Below are 22,125 nucleotides of genomic sequence, written 5' to 3'. Positions count from 1 at the left end.
CAGCTCCTCCGTCCACCCCCACCTTGCAATAAAATAAAGAAATAAAAAAATAAAAGAAGAGGGAGGCGAGCAAGCGGGGACATTTTCAGGAGCGACGATAACCTGGACTGGATTACAGGGGGACACGGGAGAGGAAAAGTTAGTTAGTTGGAGGAAGATGCTCTATAATCTGGTGTTAGAGAAGGAAGATGCTCTATAATCTGGTGTTAGAGGAGGACGATGCTCTATAATCTGGTGTTAGAGGAGGACGATGCTCTATAATCTGATGTTAGAGGAGGAATATGCTCTATAATCTGGTGTTAGAGGAGGACGATGCTCTATAATCTGATGTTAGAGGAGGAAGATGCTCTATAATCTGATGCTAGAGGAGGAAGATGCTCTATAATCTGGTGTTAGAGGAGGAAGATGCTCTATAATCTGATGTTAGAGGAGGAAGATGCTCTATAATCTGGATGTTAGAGGAGGAAGCTGCTCTATAATCTGGTGTTAGAGGAGGAAGATGCTCTATAATCTGATGCTAGAGGGAGAAGATGCTCTATAATCTGATGCTAGAGGAGGAAGATGCTCTATAATCTGGTGTTAGAGGAGGAAGATGCTCTATAATCTGGATGTTAGAGGAGGAAGATGCTCTATAATCTGGATGTTAGAGGAGGAAGATGCTCTACAATCTGGTGTTAGAGGAGGAAGATGCTCTATAATCTCGTGTTAGAGGAAGAGGATGCTCTATAATCTGGTGTTAGAGGAGGACGATGCTCTATAATCTGATGTTAGAGGAAGAAGATGCTCTATAATCTGGTGTTAGAGGTAGAAGATGCTCTATAATCTGGTGTTAGAGGTAGAAGATGCTCTATAATCTGTCCACCCCCACCTTGTAATAAAATAAATGATGGTCAGCGCTGCAGATTTAGCTCCAGACCACAGGAAGCTCCTCGTCTCTGCTCCCGTCAGCTTCTAATCTCAAATATATGAATAAACACGGTTTTCCCCCCCATTTCTTTAAGTGGACTCGTGTAAATAAGCAGCTTCATTTAGGGGGAAGAAAAAGAAGAAAAAAAAATCAGCTTTTCTTCCATTAAGTCACAACTTTGTCACTCAATTATTTCCCCGGTTGTTTCTGCTTCTTGCTCAGCGCTGCCAGTTCTCACAGGGATTGCATATCTGGCCTCCGTCCACAGAATCGGCTCTTTGCTGATTCGGTTAAATTCGAGCTCCTTGTCTCCGGCTTTTGCTGCCGTTTGCTGTCAACCCAGTTTCTCCCCCCCCCTCCCCCACCCCGCGCCCCCCCTTTTTCACTCCGACATGAAATATCCGGCACGGCGGCGTCCGTCAGCGTTACTGGGGTTGTGATCCCGCCACGTGACGAGACGATCATTTGTACCTGTGAACCATTAAATTAGAAATATTAGGGATAATTTATTCCAGAATGGATTAAGTGGTTTCGTGACGGGAAACTTTTGCCAGCTTTTTTTAAGTTGACGCAGGAAATGTTTGGCTTTTAAATCGGTGCGAATGCTTCAAAGACGCCACCCTCCCGTTTGACTCGTTCGCACTGAAGCTTCCGTCGGTCCTCCCAGGCCGGACAGTTGCTCCACCTGCGTGATGGATGTGGGAATATTATATAATAAAACAACCTTCAGGTCGGATGCAGTCGGTAAGAGTTAAGTCAAAGAGGAAATCTGCATCACGCAGCAAAACATCTGCCATTTAATGGGCGCTTTTATCCAGAGTGCCTTGAAGTGCCACCGGCGAATGCTGAGCGAGCATCTCCGTGACGGCGGGGATATCGCGGCGGACACTTTTTTTTTTTTTTTTTAATGACTCAAAATGATGTAGTAGATATGCCAGGCCTGTAGGGGGCGCCATAGAAATACACCAAAAGCAGTGCAGAGTATGCAAAAATCCACCGTTGTTGTTGTTGTTGTTGTTAAGTGACAGGAGGCGGGGCCATGACATCATCATTTTCATCAAATGCGCTTTTCACATCCACGTGTCCAAATAGAGGCGATCCTTTTTAAATCGACCCCCGCAAAAACAAAAATGGCTGATCGGTGTGTGGGCGGAGCTTAAATTTCAAGGTCATCGTGGTTCTGTTTTTCCACTCAAACTGAAATTGGGACTAAATGCGACTCCTGAACTTAAAACATGTTTTGTGGCGTTTGCTAGGATCCAGGCCTCTCACCCAGAGGCTTATGGGTAAGGGGGCGGTGTTTGGGGCTCTCCCGCGCCCGGGCTTTTGTGGGCTGTTCCAGTCGAGTTCTGTGTTCGCTGAAATAAAGACGTGTTCCAAGATTCAGCTCTGCCTCAACAAAACCGCGACACAAGAAGACGTAAAGATTTAAAAAAACACATTTCTTCAGAATGGCAGACACGTCCGCACGAGCCAAAACAACGTTTTCTTCCCGTCATTCTTTTTTCAAATTTTTTTTTTTTTAATGACTCAAAATGATGTAGTAGATATGCCAGGCCTGTAGGGGGCGCCATAGAAATACACCAAAAGCAGTGCAGAGCATGCAGAAATCCACCATTGTTGTTGTTATTGTTAAGTGACAGGAGGCGGGGCCATGACATCATCATTTTCATCAAATGCGCTTTTCACATCCACGCGTCCAAATAGAGGCGGCCTTTTTAAATCGACCCCCGCAAAAACACGTTTGACTCCCCTGAAGTGGGCGGAGCAGAACCGGATCCGGCTCGACTGAAAACAAAGGCTAGCAGTGGTGTCGGTAATAAAAAAAGAAGAGAGAGAGAAAAAAGAAGAAGAAGCAATACTCGGGTGGATTCAGGGAGGAATGATTAACTCGCACTGCCTGTATTTCTCTGAAGAGATCATTTTAATTCAGACTAAGCTGCTCGGGAGCCTCGAGGCTCCCGGAGGTGCAGTGCAGGAGGCGGCGAGGCCCCGACCCGATACGTGGTTCTAAGTTCTGGGGGGGTTGATGGTTCCTTCAGACGTACCGTCAAGCTCGAACCCGCGACGGCCAAAGAGGCCCGATGCCCGACGCTTTCGTGAATCGGCTCGGCGGCGTCATTGTAACGTGGCTCTCTCGTGGAAGTCGTCAGTGTGCGGTCAGAGTCGACTGTGTAAGGAATTTGGACGGGACATCTGTACCCTTTGTTCCCGGTTTGCCTCTTGACAGCCTCCCGCCTCCCGTCTGCTGTGTTTTTGTTTTTTTTTGTTTGTTTTATTTGTTTTTTGCCAATGCAACATTTTGGACAGTGCTTAGTTTGGCAACATTGCACGCCTGCTGAGCGAGCAGTTCAGAGCCGTATTACCCCCGAGATCTCCGACAATCACACTGAAGCCCACATTACTGGGCGGACGTTTCCACGTCTTCACTGAAAATAAGCTTCGAGATTGGAAATGAGCCCACAGGCTACCCCCCCACCCCCCCTCCCCACCCCTCTTTATTCAACTAATGTTATCAAAATTGCTCACATAGTAGTTTAGTGACTAGAAAGGCTCATGAATTTGTAAGCGTGGGGAAATGTTCTTTCATAGATAGCAAAGGAGGAGGAGTGTTTGAGTGCAACGGTTTTAAGGTCTGAGGAAAATCACATTTTTTCCTCATTGATCTGTCCAGTAAGAGTCCAACATCGCGGCAGCTGTCAGAGTCTTTTAATAAACGTTTGATCTCATTTAAAGGTTATTAACTCTGCTTGGTTTCTGTGTTTAGGTGGTGGGCGGAGCAAGGCAGAGCTCAGTGCTGGATCCCAGAGGGGCCGTCAGCGTGGTAAGGACCCTTGAGACGAAGAAGGGTGCATGGAGGGCTCCAGGCCTGTGAAGCCAGGGTGGTCGCCCTGCCTCTGGCTGGGGTTGGTGTCTGTGGCCGCGGCCTTCCTGTGCGCCGAGGCCCGGACCACCCCGAGCCCCTCGCTCAGCCCCGGCAACGCCACCTGCCGGGGGAACTCCAAGTGCCACACGGGGATCATCCTGCCCATCTGGTATCCCGAAGATCCCTCCATGGGCGACAAGATCGCGCGGGTCATCGTCTATTTCGTGGCGATGATCTACATGTTCCTCGGAGTGTCCATCATCGCCGACCGCTTCATGGCGGCCATCGAGGTCATCACATCGCAAGAGAAAGAAATCGTGATCAAGAGGCCCAACGGGGAAACGACCACGACCACCATCCGGGTGTGGAACGAAACGGTCTCCAACCTCACCCTCATGGCCTTGGGCTCGTCGGCCCCTGAGATCCTGCTCTCGGTGATCGAGGTCTGCGGACACGAGTTCAAATCCGGCGAACTTGGGCCCGCCACCATTGTCGGGAGCGCGGCCTTCAACATGTTCGTCATCATCGGCCTCTGCGTGTCCGTCATTCCCCAGGGAGAGGTCCGCAAAGTCAAGCACCTCCGGGTCTTCTTCGTCACGGCGGGCTGGAGCATCTTCGCCTACATCTGGCTCTACATGATCCTGGCGGTGTTCTCCCCGAACGAGGTCCAGGTCTGGGAGGGTTTGGTCACGCTGGCCTTCTTCCCCATATGCGTCATCCTCGCCTGGGTGGCGGACAGAAGACTGCTGTTCTACAAGTTCATGCACAAGAAGTATCGCACCGACAAACACAGGGGCGTGATCATCGAGACGGAGGCCGAGCGCTCCAAGGGGATCGAGATGGACGGCAAGATGGTCAACTCCCACTTCATGGACGGCGGCGCGTCGAGCAACCTGATGGGCCTGATCGAGAGCAAAGAGGTGGACGAGTCCCGGCGAGACATGATCCGCATCTTGAAGGACCTGAAGCAGAAGCATCCGGAGAAGGAGCTGGACCAGCTGGTGGAGATGGCGAACTACTACGCCCTGTCGCACCAGCAGAAGAGCCGCGCCTTCTACCGCATCCAGGCCACGCGCATGATGACGGGCGCCGGCAACATCCTGAAGAAGCACGTGGCGGAGCAGGCGAAGAGGAGCGCCAGCGTGCAGGAGGTGCACGTGGAGGAGCCGGAGGAGTACGTCTCCCGGATCGCCTTCGAGCCCGCCGTCTACCAGTGCCTGGAGAACTGCGGCGCCGCCATCCTGACCATCACCAGGAAGGGCGGCGACGTCAACAAGACCATCTACGTGGATTACAAGACGGAGGACGGCTCGGCCAACGCCGGGGCCGACTACGAGTTCACCGAGGGCACCGTGGTGTTCAAGCCGGGAGAGGTGGTCAAGGAGATAAGCATCGGCATCATCGACGACGACATCTTCGAGGAGGACGAGCACTTCTTCGTGCGCCTCAACAATCTGCGCGTCCTGGAGACGGAGGACGAGGTGCTGTCCCCCAACAGCCTCCCGTACCCGAAGGCCATGCTGGGGTTCCCCACCGTCGCCACGGTGACCATCCTGGACGACGACCACTCGGGCATCTTCACCTTCGAGAGCGGCTCGGTGCACGTCAGCGAGAGCATCCGCATCATGGAGGTGAAGGTGCTGAGGACTTCTGGAGCGAGGGGGACGGTCATTGTGCCTTATCGCACCGTGGAGGGTCTGGCCAAGGGCGGCGGCGAGGACTTCGAGGACACCTACGGCGAACTGGAGTTCAAAAACGACGAGACCTGGTAAGGCTGCAGTTTTGTTTGTTTTTTCCTTCCCTCCTCTCACGCTCGTTTTCTCGACGGCTTCAGTTTGTTTGTGTAGTTCTTCGTCCGCCGGGCCTCAAAGTGAACGTCACGAAACGAGGGATTTCCTTTGTGCGGCGCGTTGCTGCTGTTTCCCGCCGAGCTTAACGGCGTCAAACTTGGGAATTCCAAAACAACGGTATAGATGTGACACGAGCCTTTAAAGCGACTCGGCAGCGAACCTCGTCAGTCAGCAGAGACGCTGTCGTCCTCGCGTACTTTGCAAAGTTGCCGTTGGCAACACATCACTCTGTGAACTTTACACACTTTTGTCTTTACATGATTAGACGGCGGGAACTCGATATCCCCTTGTTTCCCCTGTCAGGAGATTTTGCTGTCATTGCAGTGTGTGTGTGTGTGTGTCGCATGCAGTAGGGATTCGACTCTGGGATTCGTCACACAGCCGTGGAAACAGGAAGTCCTTAAGCAACCCTCCCCTTGCCTCTCTAATCCCCCGCCGCTCTGGTTTTTTCAAACTCTCGGATTCTTGCTCCGTCGCGTCCATCTAATTTTTTTTTTTGCGTCGTCTTCGCCTCGGCGCGAAGCGGGAGGGTCGGAAACGACAGCAGATGCAAACAAAGGTCAGAGGGCTGACCTCGGGTCGGGCGGAGGACCGCGGGACTCCAGCTTGGTACCGAGCGGCGGCGTGGGCGAGGCGACGCTCGTAAGCCTCCGCGAGTAACGGGCGACGACGTGGACGTCGCTCCGTTCAGCTTGGGCCATCTGTGTGCGATTCCGCGCTAAGAAAGAACCCACACATATTCTCTCAGCTGAGTGGGCATGTCTGGCGGTGCTGCAGGCGCAGCGGCGTACTACGCTGGAGTACGAACGGTATCCGGGGCTATAGATCGACTGACGCCGCACACAAAACAGGACCTGCTGAGGAATATTGATTTGTTTATTACACGGCCTGCGTCTTGCACAGTGGTCTGCAGGCGCTGAATCGAAGTGACGTGCTTGCTTGTGACACCCCCCCCCCCCTCCCCCCCTCACCTCCCCCCTTTTCCCAGCCATCTGACTGGCAGGGTCTGTTGGTTCCTAAAGGGGCGGAGGAAACCCGGGAGACCGGCGTCGGGGGGGAAAGAGAGTCAGAGTGATCAGCGAGCTCTCGGGGCTTCTTCTTTTTTTTGCTTGATTTATGTGAGAGATGCTTTTATTTTTTAGGGGGGAAAGGGGGGGAGGGGTTGGACCCCGAAGGCTGCTGGGTAGAGGAGAGGAGAGCAACGCGTGGAGGAATGGCGACCGGGCCGCCGCCGTCATGTTGCGAGGGACTGTTAGCGCATCGATCCGCTCTCGCAGCGATCCGTCATTCTGTAAATTGACGAATCTCCGTGATCCGTGGAACAAAAAAAAAAAAAAAAAAAAAAAGCCATCAGGTTGTTCTCAGTTAACCAACGTTTCAGTAAAACACCTGGAACCCATGTTGGAGGGACATAAATCATAAATCGAATGTCGTATTTTAGAGATGTTTTTATTTTCTGCGACATGATCAAATCAAGTGCGACTTTGACTTTAAATGACGACGACTCACTACTGCCACCAGGTGGACAAACATGACATTACTTAAAACCTGCTGCTTAAACAATCACGCCACTATTTTATGGATTTTTACGGGTCAACGAGCTTGGTGGTGCGTTCAGGTGCGTCGCGTAACTCCGACCTTCGTTCTTTTCTTTTCTTTCTTTTTTAAATCCAGGTGCGCTCAATATTCAGAAAATTACCGTATTACCCCACACACTAAATTCAGGGCCTTGTTCCTATGACAACTATAGGAAACAACACTGTTTTTTTATTTTCATTTTAGAAGCGTGTCGCATTGAGTCCTTGAAATACAAAAATACTTGCGTCGGATAGTAAAGTTTTCGTCAGGCCACCAATTAGTGCTGTGTTTTTGTAAACATACAACCAAATATGCACGTATGCAGGGAACTGATAAAATAAGTATGGTGGTAAAATAGTAAAATAGTGCCGTACTTGGTGCCAAACTTCTTCTGCTGTAATGCAAATTATACGTTAATAAAAATGTCTATAAATTCACTAAACCTAATAATTACGACCTGAAATGAAAACGTCCTCATGCGCTTCATCTAATGTTCATTCAGATTCCAGTACAAGTACATTGTGTCCTTCTTTTATGTATTTGATCCACTCGCAGCGGGGACCAGCAGATTTCCGATTCAATTAAAACGACGCACGTCGGATGAGTCGTCAGGTTGGAGTTCAAAGGGCGGAGGACGCCGGCCTTTGATCCTTCCTGCGATAACTAAATTCATGCGGCGGCTCCGGGAAACGTAGACGGTGACATTTCCGCTGACAGTGAAGAGAAGAGGCCCGTCCTGTAGGTAGAAAGAATTAATATGGCGTCTGGCGCGTCGACTGTGGAATAAATGTCACGTACATTAATGTTTGTGTATTCGTGTAGAAAGCATTGTGACTGGTACGGAGGAAACACAGGAGGATGTGACGTCGCTGCTGCTTAATGGCGTTAATAGAAAGTTAGTGGGATGTGATGTGACGCACTGAAAACACACGCGTTGCATTATTCAGCAATGAATCCTTCAGAGGCTTCGGGATCTTTTTGTTCGGGAACGGCGGCCGGCGGTTTGGCGGCGTCCCCGACGACGACGCTCCAGAAAATTTCCATAATTACTCTGGGATTGTGAGGAATTAGACTGTGCGTGCGTCGAGAAAGAAAGACGGAGACGAGCGGTGGAAGTGACGGCTTCATCCAGGAACACTGGAAGATTCATGAGGACATTTCCAGACAAAACAAAAGGGAGGAACGTGTGGAATATTCACGGAAGGCGTAATTACAATGATGCTTCTTCTCCTGGAATGGTTGTCTGGAATATTAGCATTATTATTATTATTATTATTATTATTTTTACCATTATTATTATTTAAATAAAGTAGATCATTAGCAACTGCCGTGGCTTTTATTGTGAATTCGATTTTTTTAAATTTTATTTATTTTGTGAAAAATTTTCAAGGAAAACATCTGTACTTCAAACGGTACCACAAAGTACAGGAATACTGCTTTGCACATATTTACTAGTCCGAGACTCACCAAATCCATGAATCCAGTCAATCTCGTCATCAGACAAGTTAAAAGAAGATTTTACATCAAATGTTTTTCCATTAAAGAACCAAAATAAAGAATTTCTTGACTTCCTTGCGCAAAACTTTACATATAAAGTCTGAATTTAAAATGTGCATTAAAACAATTCATGTCAAACTAAAGCGTTTTCAAATGAAAATGCAAAAAATTTTGTTGTATTTTTAAAGGGATTCGGTTCTCGGAACCACTAAAAAAATTCAGTTTAAAAAAAACAAAAAACTGCGTGTGTTGTGAGTGGAACTTTTCAAAAACGCTCCGTCTCCTTGGAAACCGTGGAAACGCAGTTTACGGCAACTGTGTGAGTGATTTCATTACAAAAACAAGCAACAGCACCCCCTCATGGCCCAACAGGCAAACTACACAGTTTTCATAACGTCAAACTTTCCCGTTTCAAAAAACTTTCACTGGGAAGTAAAAACACAAATTGTAGAGTTTAAACGAGTTTAGCTACAGGACAACCAAGCAAAACGTGTGAACAACACTAATAATCAACAACAGACTGAATGGGGGGAAAAATAAGAGAAGCTGCCGAGTCGGAATAAAATTCTGTAGGAGCAGCAAATGTTTTACTTTTTAAAATCATTGGCCACCAGATCGCCAAACTTTTCCGAAAGGAAAACACAAAAAAATGTTTTTTTTACTTGAAATGTCGACGAAACCGTTTCCAATCAAAATATGAGAAATTCCACACGGATGCAGGCGTGAATCATGTTTAATTAATCTCAGGTGGTGGTGGGAGGGGGGTGGAGGTGGGGGGTGGAGGTGGGGGGGGTGTTCATGTCGCCTCTGACCCAGAGAAGCTTGTGGCAGGTGGAGGACCTCCGTCCCCCGGAGGCTCCATGTTTAACTCGGCGCCGATGGATTCACAAACAAACAGCTTGTAAACCTGTCGTATGTTTTCTTATATAAAAATCTTCCCTCCCTGCTTTTTAATTTCGTTTTTTTTAAATTTCCCTCCTCGTCTTGCTGCAGAAGCATCATCCACCCTTGTCCCTGCAGGAACATACCCCCCCCCCGCCCCCCCGGGGGGGTTGTGACTGACAGGACACATGTCCTCGCTGATCCTCATCCTGCTGACCACTCAGCTTCTTTTGCACTTTTGCAGACGCCCTGGAATAGACCCCTGAGGTTTACCTTACGGCGATCCCATCCCCCCCTGTCCCCCCGCCACACGCCCCCCCGTCCCCCCCGTCCCACCGTCCGCTCGGGTGGCAATTTCACTTTGTTTCCTTCGGTAACTGGCGTGTTTTCCTTCATGTACACAGTTAATATTGAGTTAAAATTGTCACACACACGTCCAAATATTCACAAATACATAAGATGTTGTTGTTATAAAATACAGAACATTTCAACGATCGGTCACACGGCTGGATAATAAACATTAGGGCCACATTATTGAAAATTAAAAGGTTTGAATATTGATTGAAACTATAGGGATACTTTTATGGTTCTGATTTTAAAAGGTGTAAAGTCGTACGTGGGTCGAAGTAGAATAGTTTAATTGAACTAATACTTGAAATGTGACATTTTCAGCTTCTGTCTGCTTATGACATATTTGCACTCGTGTCATGGTGTCAAATAATTATTGCACTCTAAGGTTGAGTTAATCTTCTTGTAACAATAAAGTTTAAAATTCAGATTAAAGCCAGTTTATAACCTCGCACCTCCAGATGCTGATTTATTACCTGCAGCGGCGACGCTGAGGAATATTTGTATTATTCAGTATTCGGTGTTGCAGGAGGTGAAACCGTCGCGGGTTAATAAATAATGAACAATGCAGATTTTATTATTATTATTTCCTCAGCAGGAGGAATGGAAGGAAATCTGAGCTGAACAACAAAATATGTCCAGAAATGTACATTTATATGTGAAACAGTCAGAATACAGAGTAAAACTTGATGTCCAAGCTTGAACCAGTCTGATTTGATTCATATTTATTTTGCATAAAAGTATTTATATTGTTATATTCAGGTTAAAGGTGTGTTCCTATGATAATCTGATAATGAAGTACAGAGTACAGGAAAGGTTAAATAGTTTTTTTTACTACTTTTTGAATTGATGCTAATGGATCATTTAAAATTTAAAATTTACTCACTTAATTCTTGAAGCTTTTAAAATGTACAATTAAGTCAATTCACGGTTTTATGTACAAAGTGATCTGATAAAGATTCGAAGTCTTTATTGTCGTCGGCATAGAAAAACACATTTCTCAAAACATGAAGCGATAAAATTCCTTCTTTGTTTCCGACAGGAAAGATTATATTATATCTTACTTGCTGGGATTGGATTGGAAAAAACAAAAAAAATACAAAAAAATACAAAAAGAACTAGAGCTACGTTCGGTAGAGCGCCGGCGTTTCTGTTCAGTCATACGTTGCTGCAGGTTTTCTATTGTCATATGTTGAAGCTATTCGGCCATTAAGGCCTCGTTAACATGAGAGTTTTACGCGAAATCGTTTTTTTGGTGTTTTCGTTTCTGAAAAATTTTGAAAACGACCTCCGTTTACACAAAAACGGACGAAACGCTGAAAATTGTTGCCGTTAACAACGGTGAGTCGACGTGACGTGACGGGTGTTTTCGGGGGGAAAAAAAGTGCGATTTCCTCCCGTTTCCATGGAGACGGGGCGTTTTCATAAAAGTGTCGTTGAACTCTAAAAACGCCGCAGAGGTTTTACTCTTTCACTTGTCGTCATGCCAACGGGGCCTGATTGTCACAGTTCTATACGTTGGTGTGCTGAAACAGTGTAACTCCTAGTGGCCACACGTGGAACTGCAGGGCCTCGTCCAAAACCTTCCGGCAAACTTCCAATACCTTTTCTTTTTTTTTCTTTTTTTTTTCTTTCTCGCCAACGTAAAACACGCGCGCTCTGCGTGTTCACGTCCCGCGCTGCCAGAAACCCGAGCGCGCCGCGCCACTAGATACGTTGCTTTAATTAGTGCCGGCCAGTTTGTGAGTCGCCGACGACGCCCTCGGTCACATCAGACCGGCGCCGTAAATAGGAACTGCCTGCTGGGAAAAACATTTCATGTGAGGTGACCGGGAGGCTCAGCCGGGGCTTCTGATTGGCCGAGAGCTCTGCGGGGGGGGGGGCGACGGCATGAGGGGTTCATTATAGGAATAATTAAATGTGGGGAGATTTCAGAGATCCGGTCATGATGGATGTCAGCAGTGACTGAGGTTAAAAAGGACAAAATACGATGAAATGAAAAGCGGGAATGTTTGATCGTCACTCAGCCTGAATATAGAAATCACCAAATAGATAGAATAGAATTATTGCCATTAAACGTGTAGAATGAATTTAAAAGACACCTCTTGTGTTGTAAAGTTTAGGAATAAGACAAAGATAAAACATAAGATCGATAAATGTATAAAAGGGAGCCAATAATACGAGAGTATACAGTATAAATAACAAGCATGGTTGCAAACAACAAGTAAATACCAGGTATACATACTGTAGGATATTTTCTCTCGGTATTCTGCATGTTTGTTTATATTTATTAACAAAGACATTTTCGCCACATGGTAGTTCACACAGGACACCGATGTTTTCTTGGTTTATGTTCTGGTTATGTTGTGTGCGTGTGTGCGTGTGTGCGTGTGTGCGTGTGTGTGTGTGTGTGTGTGTGTTTGAAGCCTTCAATGTTGATCAGTTTTTTGACGTCGTCTTTGTCTCATTATGGATCAAACAGTTGTGACTTTTGTTTTATTACAACAAATATAACAGGAAGTTGTTCAAAAATCACTGAAACATTTAACAGTTGGACGTTCAAACATTTGACCAGGTTGTTTCATCCTGAAATTTTTGTTTTGTATATATTTTTTTTGTTTGTTTTCTGTATACTGCACATAGAATACTTAAAAAAAATAAAATCTGTATGTATTTAGAATGTTAAACATTGAAGCAGTCGACCTTCTTTCTGCTCCTTTCATTCAACATGAGAACTGGAATTTCTCACAAATTTAATTGAATTTAATTTTGAGTGAAATAAATAAATAAAATAAATACAAATTCACCAAGAAAGACTGATGTAAAGATGTAGTTCAGGAGAAACTGTGTTGTTTGGTCCTGATGGTCACGGTTAGTTTTACTTACCTGGAACTTAACTTAACTTAACTTAACTTAACTTAACTTAACATAACGTCTTGAGAAGTTTTTCCACTTTGTTTCGTTTCTTTCTTGTACGTTTCCCAGCCGCACCTTTACTTTACCGTTGTGACGTGAAAAAGTCTCACGTGTTCGGTTCTGTAGAATTTTCCTGATAAATTGATGGGAACCGTAAATAAGAGTGTTTTTATTTCCTCCCTCTTTAACGTCCAGACCGGAGGCGTTTCTCCCTCGTTTGCAGCGTCGTGTAACTCCATACAGGTTCTTCCTCGCGTTGACGCCCCCTCCCCCTCCCACCCCCCCCCCCCCCCCCCCCCCTTTCATCTGCATACTTTGATAAAGGTCAGTCCGGCTCCTCGCCATCTTCCTCGCCGCACGGCGCCGCGACATCAAGACGAGAAGTCGATCCGGCTTCAGGTGCAGGAGACGAGCTTTGAGCTCTTTTTGTTCTCTCGCTCTTATTGTTGTTGTTGTTGTTTTTTTCATCCCCGCAACAATAATAGAAAAGCATCTGAAAGTGCGTGACGTGTTTGCAGATGTGGGAAATCGCAGGAAGGTGATTTGAACGTGTCCCGGGTGTCTGACCAACACGGCGAACGCTCCAGTGGAGCCCAACGCACCAATTCTTTGTTGTTTTTTTATACAAAACTCCTTTGAACTCCTTTGTATCTTTTCCATAAAACAATAATCTGCCTCTCGTTCCTCTTCGCGGCAGCGCCTCTGCTGCTGATTGATGGAACTTTTAGTCCAGTTTTTTTTTTTTGCTTCCTAAAAGTGGAACGTTCCAGATGTGCCATCGCTTCTTTTAGTTTTTATGTTTCTCTTTGATCTCCCCCCCCCCCCATGTTTAAATATGCAGTCAGTCGAGGATTCATTGAACAACTCTGAGTAAACATGAACACATTTGCACTTTCGAGTCGTCAAACAAACTGCGGCTTTACTCAGTTATTATACTGCGTCTGCATTAAAATACTTTTACTATACTGTTTGCATTTCGCACGTAATCCGCGATCCTCGACGGATGAAAAGTAATTTAGTAGTTTTGTAAAGTCATGAAACATTAATGAGCTGCTGAATTTCTTGACAACAGTGTGAAGAGAAACTGAGGTAGTTGTTTGTTTTTCCAACTGTTAATCGGTTAAACATAAGATTTACATGATAATTAGAGTTTGCTTCACAGTAGATCGAATCCATCCATCCATCCATCCATCCATCCATCCATCCATCCATCCTTGTGAAAATGGGGTCTGATGTAGTGAAACACTCGCCTCAACTAGTTTTCCCAGTCTAAGTAGTGACTGATCTATAATACTTCTGTTATTCCCCAACAGATTAAATGTCCATTTAAACAAAATGCTGATTTACTGATTTTAATAAATACCGTCATCAAAATTGAGTTTCCTTCAATCAGTGGCCGATGTTAATATTCCTGTAGTGAATTTATTTAGTTATTTATTTAGTATATTCTAATAAATGAATACAATTTAAAATGTATTTGTTTATTCTAATTAACGAATTAACATTTATTTATTTATTTCAGGCAAACAACAACAAACAACAAAGAACCCCAGTTCACATTTAACAAAAATGTGGACAGGAAAGAAAGCAGCTCCAGTTTTGCCTGAAAAAAGAAAAAGAAGAGAAAAATGGATTAAAATCCCCCATTTTCAATTAATAATTTACATAATGAATGTCACCAAGTATTGATTCAAAACCAAAATGGCAATCATGTAAACACATTATTGAATAAATCATACAGCGATAGAATAAACAAGACATTCCAGAAATGATCAAGAAAATACCAACAATGGTAAGAAAACGAAAAACGCGTAACAGAAGTTAGTCTATTTATATAAAATCGAAGTCCCACCGTCTCTATATTGTGTCCAGACCTGATGGTTATGTAACAGTTTAAATCTGTCAATCGATTGACGTTGTTTGATTCGTTCTCCCAGTTTGTTCCAAAGTTTTACTCCACATAGAGACACAGAAACGTCTTTCCTCGTCTGTCTCCTGTCCGTCAGTCGGTCGGTCGGTGAAACGCTTCAGCCTCTGAAGAGCCTCGTCCTCTCGCTCTGTGACCCTGAGAGACGGGAGGACGGACGAAGCCCTGATGGGTTTAGGGACGTCCACATGGTGGACAAGAGGCGGACTCCGCTCGTCTGTGCAGTTTTTGGATTTGGAATAAAAATTAAAAAAAACTCTGCAGGACAGGATGCTCTGCAGGACGCTCTGTGGGACAAGACGCTCTGCTGGACAAGACGCTCTGCAGGACACTCTGTGGGACAAGACGCTCTGCAGGAGAGTACACTGCAGGACACTGTGGGACAGGACGCTCTACAGGACAAGACGCTCTGCAGAACAAGACGCTCTGCAAGACAAGACGCTCTGCAGGACACTCTGCAGGACAAGACGCGCTGCAGGACACTCTGCAGGACAAGACGCTCTGCAGGACACTGTGGGACAGGACGCTCTGCAGGACAAGACGCTCTGCAGGACAGGACGCTCTGCAAGACAAGACGCTCTGCAGAACAGGACACTGCAGGACAAGATGCTCTGCAGGACAGGACACTGCAGGACAGGATGCTCTGCAAGACAAGACCCTCTGCAGGACAGGACGCTCTGCAGGACAAGACGCTCTGCAGGACAAGACCCTCTGCAGGACAGGACGCTCTGCAGGACAGGATGCTCTGCAGGACAAGACGCTCTGCAGGACGCTCAGGGGATTTCCTTTTCGGAGGGGAAACTCGTCTCCCCTTAAAATTCCCCCGATGCTGCAGCAGAAAATGCGCCAGAATGCATCAGTGCTTCCTCTCTGCCCCCCCCCACTCCCCCCCCCCCCCCAAACTCCTCTTCCTCTCCTCTTCATCCTCCGTGGTGCAAAAGCAGACGCGACCTCAACAATCTCCTATCAGCTGTTTTTTTCCGAGAAAAAAAAAAAATGCTTGATTTGTGTTTCAAAACTATAAAAAAACCAGGCTGGCAGTGTTTCCTGCTTTGCAGAGCCAGCAGGATTTTTTTCTTCTCTTTTTCCAGGCTTCTTTTATTCGCTTCCTATATTTAGGTTGAAAAGCTGCACATCCTGCTAAAAATATATATTTTGGTTATTTGATCTGGACGAGACAAAACCTGCTCTCCTTTGTTTAAACATCATTTCAGCTCAAAGTGAGAAACTTTTACCTTCCATCTGTTTACATTTACACCTATAATAATAATAATAAGTGTGCTTGTCAAACTTTACACCACTTACTGATAATTAGCTTTGCTCTTGACGATGAAACGGTTGCTGTCTTTTCATTCATGCGTTCATCAGCTCCCGAGGGCGAATCGTTTCGCGACGCCGATAAATCCCACCGTGGAGTAAAATCCTTGCGAGAGAAGAATAACTAAAGCAGCCTGTAGGTTTTATGAGTCAATCCAGTGAATTAAACAGGCGGCGGTTCAAGGTGCTTCGTCGTACGAGAGGAACGCAGTAAATCAGGCGATCAGGATCGTCCGTCCTTTTATCCTTTCATCCTTTCATCCATCTGGGATGAATGGAGCGTCTATAGATGCATAAACACACAAGAACAGTGCATTTCAAGTCAGTCTGGCGTTTAAAAAGAAAAATACGGGAATTCAAACAGTTGCAATGCTACGCTGCTATGGCATGCTGATAGCTAATATTAGCTCATATTGTCCTAGCATGGAATGCTAATGACAATATGCGCACAAACGGTAAACGCTCCGCTATTTTAAAACAATATTATGCGACACAAAACAAACCAGGAGTTCGAATCTCAAACACCAGATAGGCAATAATCATCAGTCACCGTGAGACATCACACTTCACACATAATTCAATTAAAAAAAAAAATAATAATAATAATGATACATAAGCACAAATTAACATTATATTGAGGATGGTTAATGAAAACTGGGAAGTAGCAAGATCTCGGAGTATAATTTGTATTAATGTGCCTTTATAACATAAAAGTGACTCGGTAATGTTTGGCATTGGTAACATATATGAGTATGTTATATTGTTGAATTAATCATATGAACAGTTCAAATAATGGTTTGTGAGTTTGGTCCATGTTAATATAGCCCCTTGAAGTTGTAAGAGTTCAAAGGTTAATGCATGCTCTTCAGCGATTGGCTGAATCACACGGCTTTTTATTTAAAAAAATTAATGAAAAAAAACACGTTTTATTGGTGTATTTATTAATTAACCAGGCAACGAATTATAATCTTCACATATAAAAAAAAAATCGAAATAAACCACTGGAAAAAAAAAAAATCAAATTTCTTGGGGGTGCTTTGGCTCGCCTAGGGGGGGCCCGGCAGCATCCCAACCCCCCTCCCATGGCACCATATATGCTAATGTATTGTTATCGTGATGCCAACTTGTGGAATAAATAATGTTTCCACGCTCCGGAGATTAAATATGACACGATGTTAAAGTAAAGTCATGAATGCAAATTAATCGAACAGATTTGTTTGATTAACTTCAATGTAAAACAAATGCAGGACTGGCAGGTCTGGTGGGTTTGAACCTGAATTAAACCACAGGGAAGGAATCAAAGTACAAAAAACAGAAAGGAAAAATGACCAAAAAAACCCGACAAAATCAACAAACTGCTACTGATCCTGAGGCGCCCAGACACACGCTGGTAGAAGGAAGAAGAAATCTCCACCCTTCTCAACGTTTCAGTGCCTGAAGATCCACAGTAATACGACTTTATTTGATGTTTCTGTTCGGTAAAACGTTAGAAACAAACAAACAAACAAAAAAAAACGCAGGACTTCCCATATGAGGCAACTTCAATCACCGACCAACTGCTTGGCAATTAAAAAGGAGTAAATAAGCCGAGGGAGGAAAGCAAACAGCCGCTGCACGGTTCAGTCGCTTCCTTATCGCCGGCCTGATTGACTTTGTTGTGCGTCGTCGTCTGTCTGTCGTTGCCGGGCGGGGAACGGGTCATCCTGTAGCGGGTCATCCTGTAACGGGTCCTCCGGTAACGGGTCCTCCGGTAACGGGTCCTCCGGTAACGGGGTCCTCCGGTAACAGGGTCCTCCGGTAACGGGGTCCTCCGGTAACGGGTCCTCCGGTAACGGGGTCCTCCGGTAACAGGGTCCTCCGGTAACAGGGTCCTCCGGTAACGGGGTCCTCCGGTAACGGGTCCTGCGGTAACGGGGTCCTCTGGTAACGGTGTCCTCCGGTAACGGGTCCTGCGGTAACGGGGTCGTCTGGTAACAGGGTCCTCCGGTAACGGGGTCCTCCGGTAACGGGTCCTGTGGTAACGGGGTCCTCTGGTAACGGTGTCCTCCGGTAACGGGTCCTGCGGTAACGGGGTCGTCTGGTAACGGTGTCCTCTGGTAACGGGGTCCTCCGGTAACGGGTCCTGCGGTAACGGGGTCGTCTGGTAACGGTGTCCTCTGGTAACGGGGTCCTCCGGTAACGGGTCCTGCGGTAACGGGTCCTCTGGTAACGGGTCCTCCGGTAACGGGGTCCTCCGGTAACGGGGTCGTCTGGTAACGGGTCCTCCGGTAACGGGTCCTCCGGTAACGGGTCCTCCGGTAACGGGGTCCTCCGGTAACGGGGTCGTCTGGTAACGGGTCCTCCGGTAACAGGGTCCTCCGGTAACGGGTCCTGCGGTAACGGGGTCGTCTGGTAACGGTGTCCTCTGGTAACGGGTCCTCCGGTAACGGGGTTGTCTGGTAACGGTGTCCTCTGGTAACGGGGTCGTCTGGTAACGGTGTCCTCTGGTAACGGGGTCGTCTGGTAACGGTGTCCTCTGGTAACGGGTCCTCCGGTAACGGGTCCTCCGGTAATGGGTCCTCTGGTAACGGGTCCTCTGGTAACGGGTCCTCCGGTAACGGGTCCTCCGGTCGGACGGATGATTTGCAGAGAACAAGGCAACCCTTCATTTCGTATCACTTCCTCCCTCCGTCTGGACGTCCCTTCCCCCGCAGGAGTGCGATCCCCGAACCCCACGTATTAGACGCCTCTGTGCCACCATCCCCCCACCACCCCCCACGACCCCCCATCACCACCCCACCCCTCATCCCTCCACCCCCGAACGGAAACGGATCTGCTGTCTGGTACCTGAGTTTTCTGGCACAATACAAACGATGACAATGAAGTAGGGTGACGGCGACGGCGGCGACGGCGGCGGCGGCGCTCTGACAGGAAGAGACGTTAAGGTTAAAGGTCACGTCCCACAAAAACTGTGCAGAAGCAGACGGAACCACGTCCAAACCCTCGTCTCTTGCTCTTTCTGTCCCTTCATCTTTCATCAATACGTTCTGCGAGCTGCGCTTGTTACAGAGGTTGTTCTTTTTTTATACTTCCGTCTTGTTTCCGTCTCTCCCCGACTGAGCTGCTCTTTATGATTCCGGCTGGGATCTTTTCTTTCTCCTGTCTTACCTGTGGAGTTTATATTTATGTTTTTTTTTGTTGTTGTTGTTGTCGTCGTTTAATGTGTTTTTAGCCTCCACGAAACAAAAAAAAAAGCTTTTCAGCTTTATCTCCCTCCGCCTGCCCTCGGTATCAGGCGTCTGCGTTGTGACGCTTTGGTGAGAGCAGACGTCTTCAGGTCTTCACAGATAAACTCTCCGTTTGTTCCTCCGTCTTGACTTCTGATGCGTTCGTCATTTGTTTGCCACCTCTGTTTTCACTCTCTTCTCTTCTGGGACGTCTCTTCTGCCGTCTGTAGTCTCTGGCTTTTAGTTTCTCTTTTCCTCTCTTGTGTCTCGTGTCGGAATTGAAGCGTTTGACAAGCTTGATTCACTTGTTTACAGAATTAAATGAAAGTTTATCGTTTAAAAACAAACTCCTAAGTTAGTTTGTTGTCTTGTTTTTCTTCCATCGGCAACCTTTGTGCTAAAAACCAGCAATATTGTCGGGTTTTTTTTGTCACCAGTGTCGTTGCACCTTTATTCTTATTGTTTGAAGCTCTTATTGTTTAATATTGAGGAACGGTTAACGAGTGAAAACGCAGCACTTCTCGGTGTGAGCGGACAAAACCCCGGTACATGATCTCCTGGGACGTGGTGCTTTTATTTTGACAGTCACCGTAATAACAATCCAACTTGGTCGTCTCTCAATACGAATGTTTGTGCTGTTAATGTTTCTAACATGTTCTCTGATTCATGTACGTGTGGGTTCATCGCAAAATAGCACCCCCTAGTGGCCCGACTTGAAAACTACATTTTTTATTTTGAAACTCTATGAAACTCTACGACATCACCATGCAGTCCTGTATAGAGACCCCGACGCAAATAAATGTTTGTGTTACTTGTTGGGGTCGTACGCGCAATTATTCTTCTGTTAGCATTTTATCCGCGTACAAGTTGTGCGCTCGAACGCCAGTCCCCATGAGTTTGTGCTACAAGGCCAGAAGAACCTCCACATGGCTGCATTCAAAAGGGAAATTAAACGCATGTCAAATGCAAGATGTAGATGAAAACAGCTGCTCGCTAGCTGGCTAGCTAGCTAGCCGCGGTGAGGCGAGTTCAACATTGTTATCTTTTTCGGTTTCAGGCAAAAACGCAGCAGACCCCACAAGATCTACTTCCACGTAACCTATAGTCTGCAGAAGTTATTACGTTAAGTCTGACGACACTGCGGCGGGAAGCTAAATGCTAACCCTCCGCGTGGCGCCGCATCAGCGGTAAGAATCAAATATCTTGTTGAAGACAGTCATTAAAGGATTTAAATAACTCCTCGCACACACGTTACGGTGCTAAAAACGCCTCTTTAATTAAAAGGTCACAGGCAAATCGGTCGCCATCGTCATGTTAGCTTTTAAGGTAAGAAAATGAAAAAGTTGAGCTAAAAAGTTAGCGTCAGAGTGAATTAACAAAAACAAAAAAAAAGATTAGATTTTCTCAGTTAATACTCCATCAGTAAATGTCCAGAAAGAAGTCGGGACTTGTCAGGAGCCGGTCTGGTGGTTTGGAGGGGTCGGTCCTGGCCAAGCGAGGGCGGCCATGTTTGCCCCTCCGGGGGGGGTCCGGGGGCGGGCGGAGCCGTCGCGACGAGGGACGAAGAGGTTCCGCTGCCAAACCCCGCCGGACCTTTTCCCGTCTTTACAACACTCGGCCTAATCTCCTCCACTATCTCCCCTTTCATCCCTCGCTCCGTTCCCCTCGTCTCATGTTCCTCTGCCTCTTATCATGTCCTGGGAGGCGAGGGAGGCGGGGGAGGCGAGGGGGGGGGGCCTTATGCTCCTCGGCTTTATCTCTCCAAGCCTATTTTCATGCCACCTCTCTTGGATTTTTTTTTCCACCCTCCTTTCTATTTTTCTCCCCCCCCCCCCGTCGCTCCGTCTTTTAATTTCTTTTCATTTGAACCGCTCTAATTCCGTTTCATTTTCTCTCTCACCCTCCCACCGTTCCTATTTATTATTTAAGCCCCGAGCCGCGCCTCCGTATGTGGCTTCCCCTCTTTATAGACGCTGGCCTACTTCTGTCTCAACCTGTAATTGTGCTCCTGGATCGTGAGCCGTTCAGACGCCGTCCCTCAAGAGTGTCGCTTCGCCGAGGCCCCGGTGTCAAACTTTAAGAAGGGGGTGGGGGCAGTGAAGCACACGAAATCACGACCACGTATTTCCTTCATATCCTCACGCAGATTCTTAAATGAGTAACTCTCGTCTGTCTGTGAGGCTCCGGTTGAATATTCTAGTGTTATTTTTACAACTGGCTTAAAAAAAACAACAGAAGACACTTAAAAAGCTCATTTTAAGCTTCAGAGACGGTTGCTTGTAGCGTCTTTGACTAAATGTCACGTCTGCAGACTGAGTGCAGCGGATAATTGCAAGAAACTTTCACATTAAATCAGCTGAAGGCGGAAAACATCTGTTTTCAAGTTGGGGAGGACATCAGTCGCCTTTGTTTGGTTTCGTCGAGACAAATAGAGACGTTTTATTAGTCGGGGCGCCGAAGATTTTCTTTTTTTTGTTCCGGGGTCGACCTCGGCGGACGTGGACAGATCAAAGGGACCGTTTGGTGGATTCGGTGTCGTTATAATGCACATTATTGCTCAACGCAAATCAAAGAAAGTTTCCAACTCTTCAAACTCGAAAGTGAAGAAGAGTTTGAAACGCAGGTAGAAAACGCATTCATTACGCCGACATAAAAGAAGTGTGAGTTTAATGTTTGAACTGCAGAGATGAGCGTCTGGGGACGCTAACGAAGGAAGAATCTTCACGTTTACGCCTAATTAGCTGCGTCTGAATAAAAAAAAAACGCCTGTTTTTAACAGAACGAGCGTTAAATAAAACGTAACTCAGATGTTGGTCCAAGTGTCTCTTTGT

General features: G+C 46.5%; 1 protein-coding gene across 1 annotated transcript in view; it reads left to right on the top strand.

The window, feature by feature from the left end:
• Nucleotides 1–22,125, top strand: part of slc8a3 (solute carrier family 8 member 3) — a gene marked incomplete at its 3' end in the record, with an annotated part of 54,168 nt that overhangs the window by 3,607 nt on the left and 28,436 nt on the right. Inside the window, exon 2 of the mRNA XM_080512576.1 lies at nt 3,675–5,541. Coding sequence (XP_080368702.1) covers nt 3,761–5,541 — 1,781 coding nt within the window. The 5' untranslated portion in view covers nt 3,675–3,760. The remainder of the gene's footprint in view (nt 1–3,674; nt 5,542–22,125) is intronic.

Source organism: Blennius ocellaris (genome assembly GCF_963422515.1).
Source record: "Blennius ocellaris genome assembly, chromosome: 17".
NCBI lineage: Eukaryota > Metazoa > Chordata > Actinopteri > Blenniiformes > Blenniidae > Blennius > Blennius ocellaris.
The sequence above is the reverse complement of the archived record's forward strand: the minus strand, read 5'-3'. Positions and strand labels throughout refer to the sequence as shown.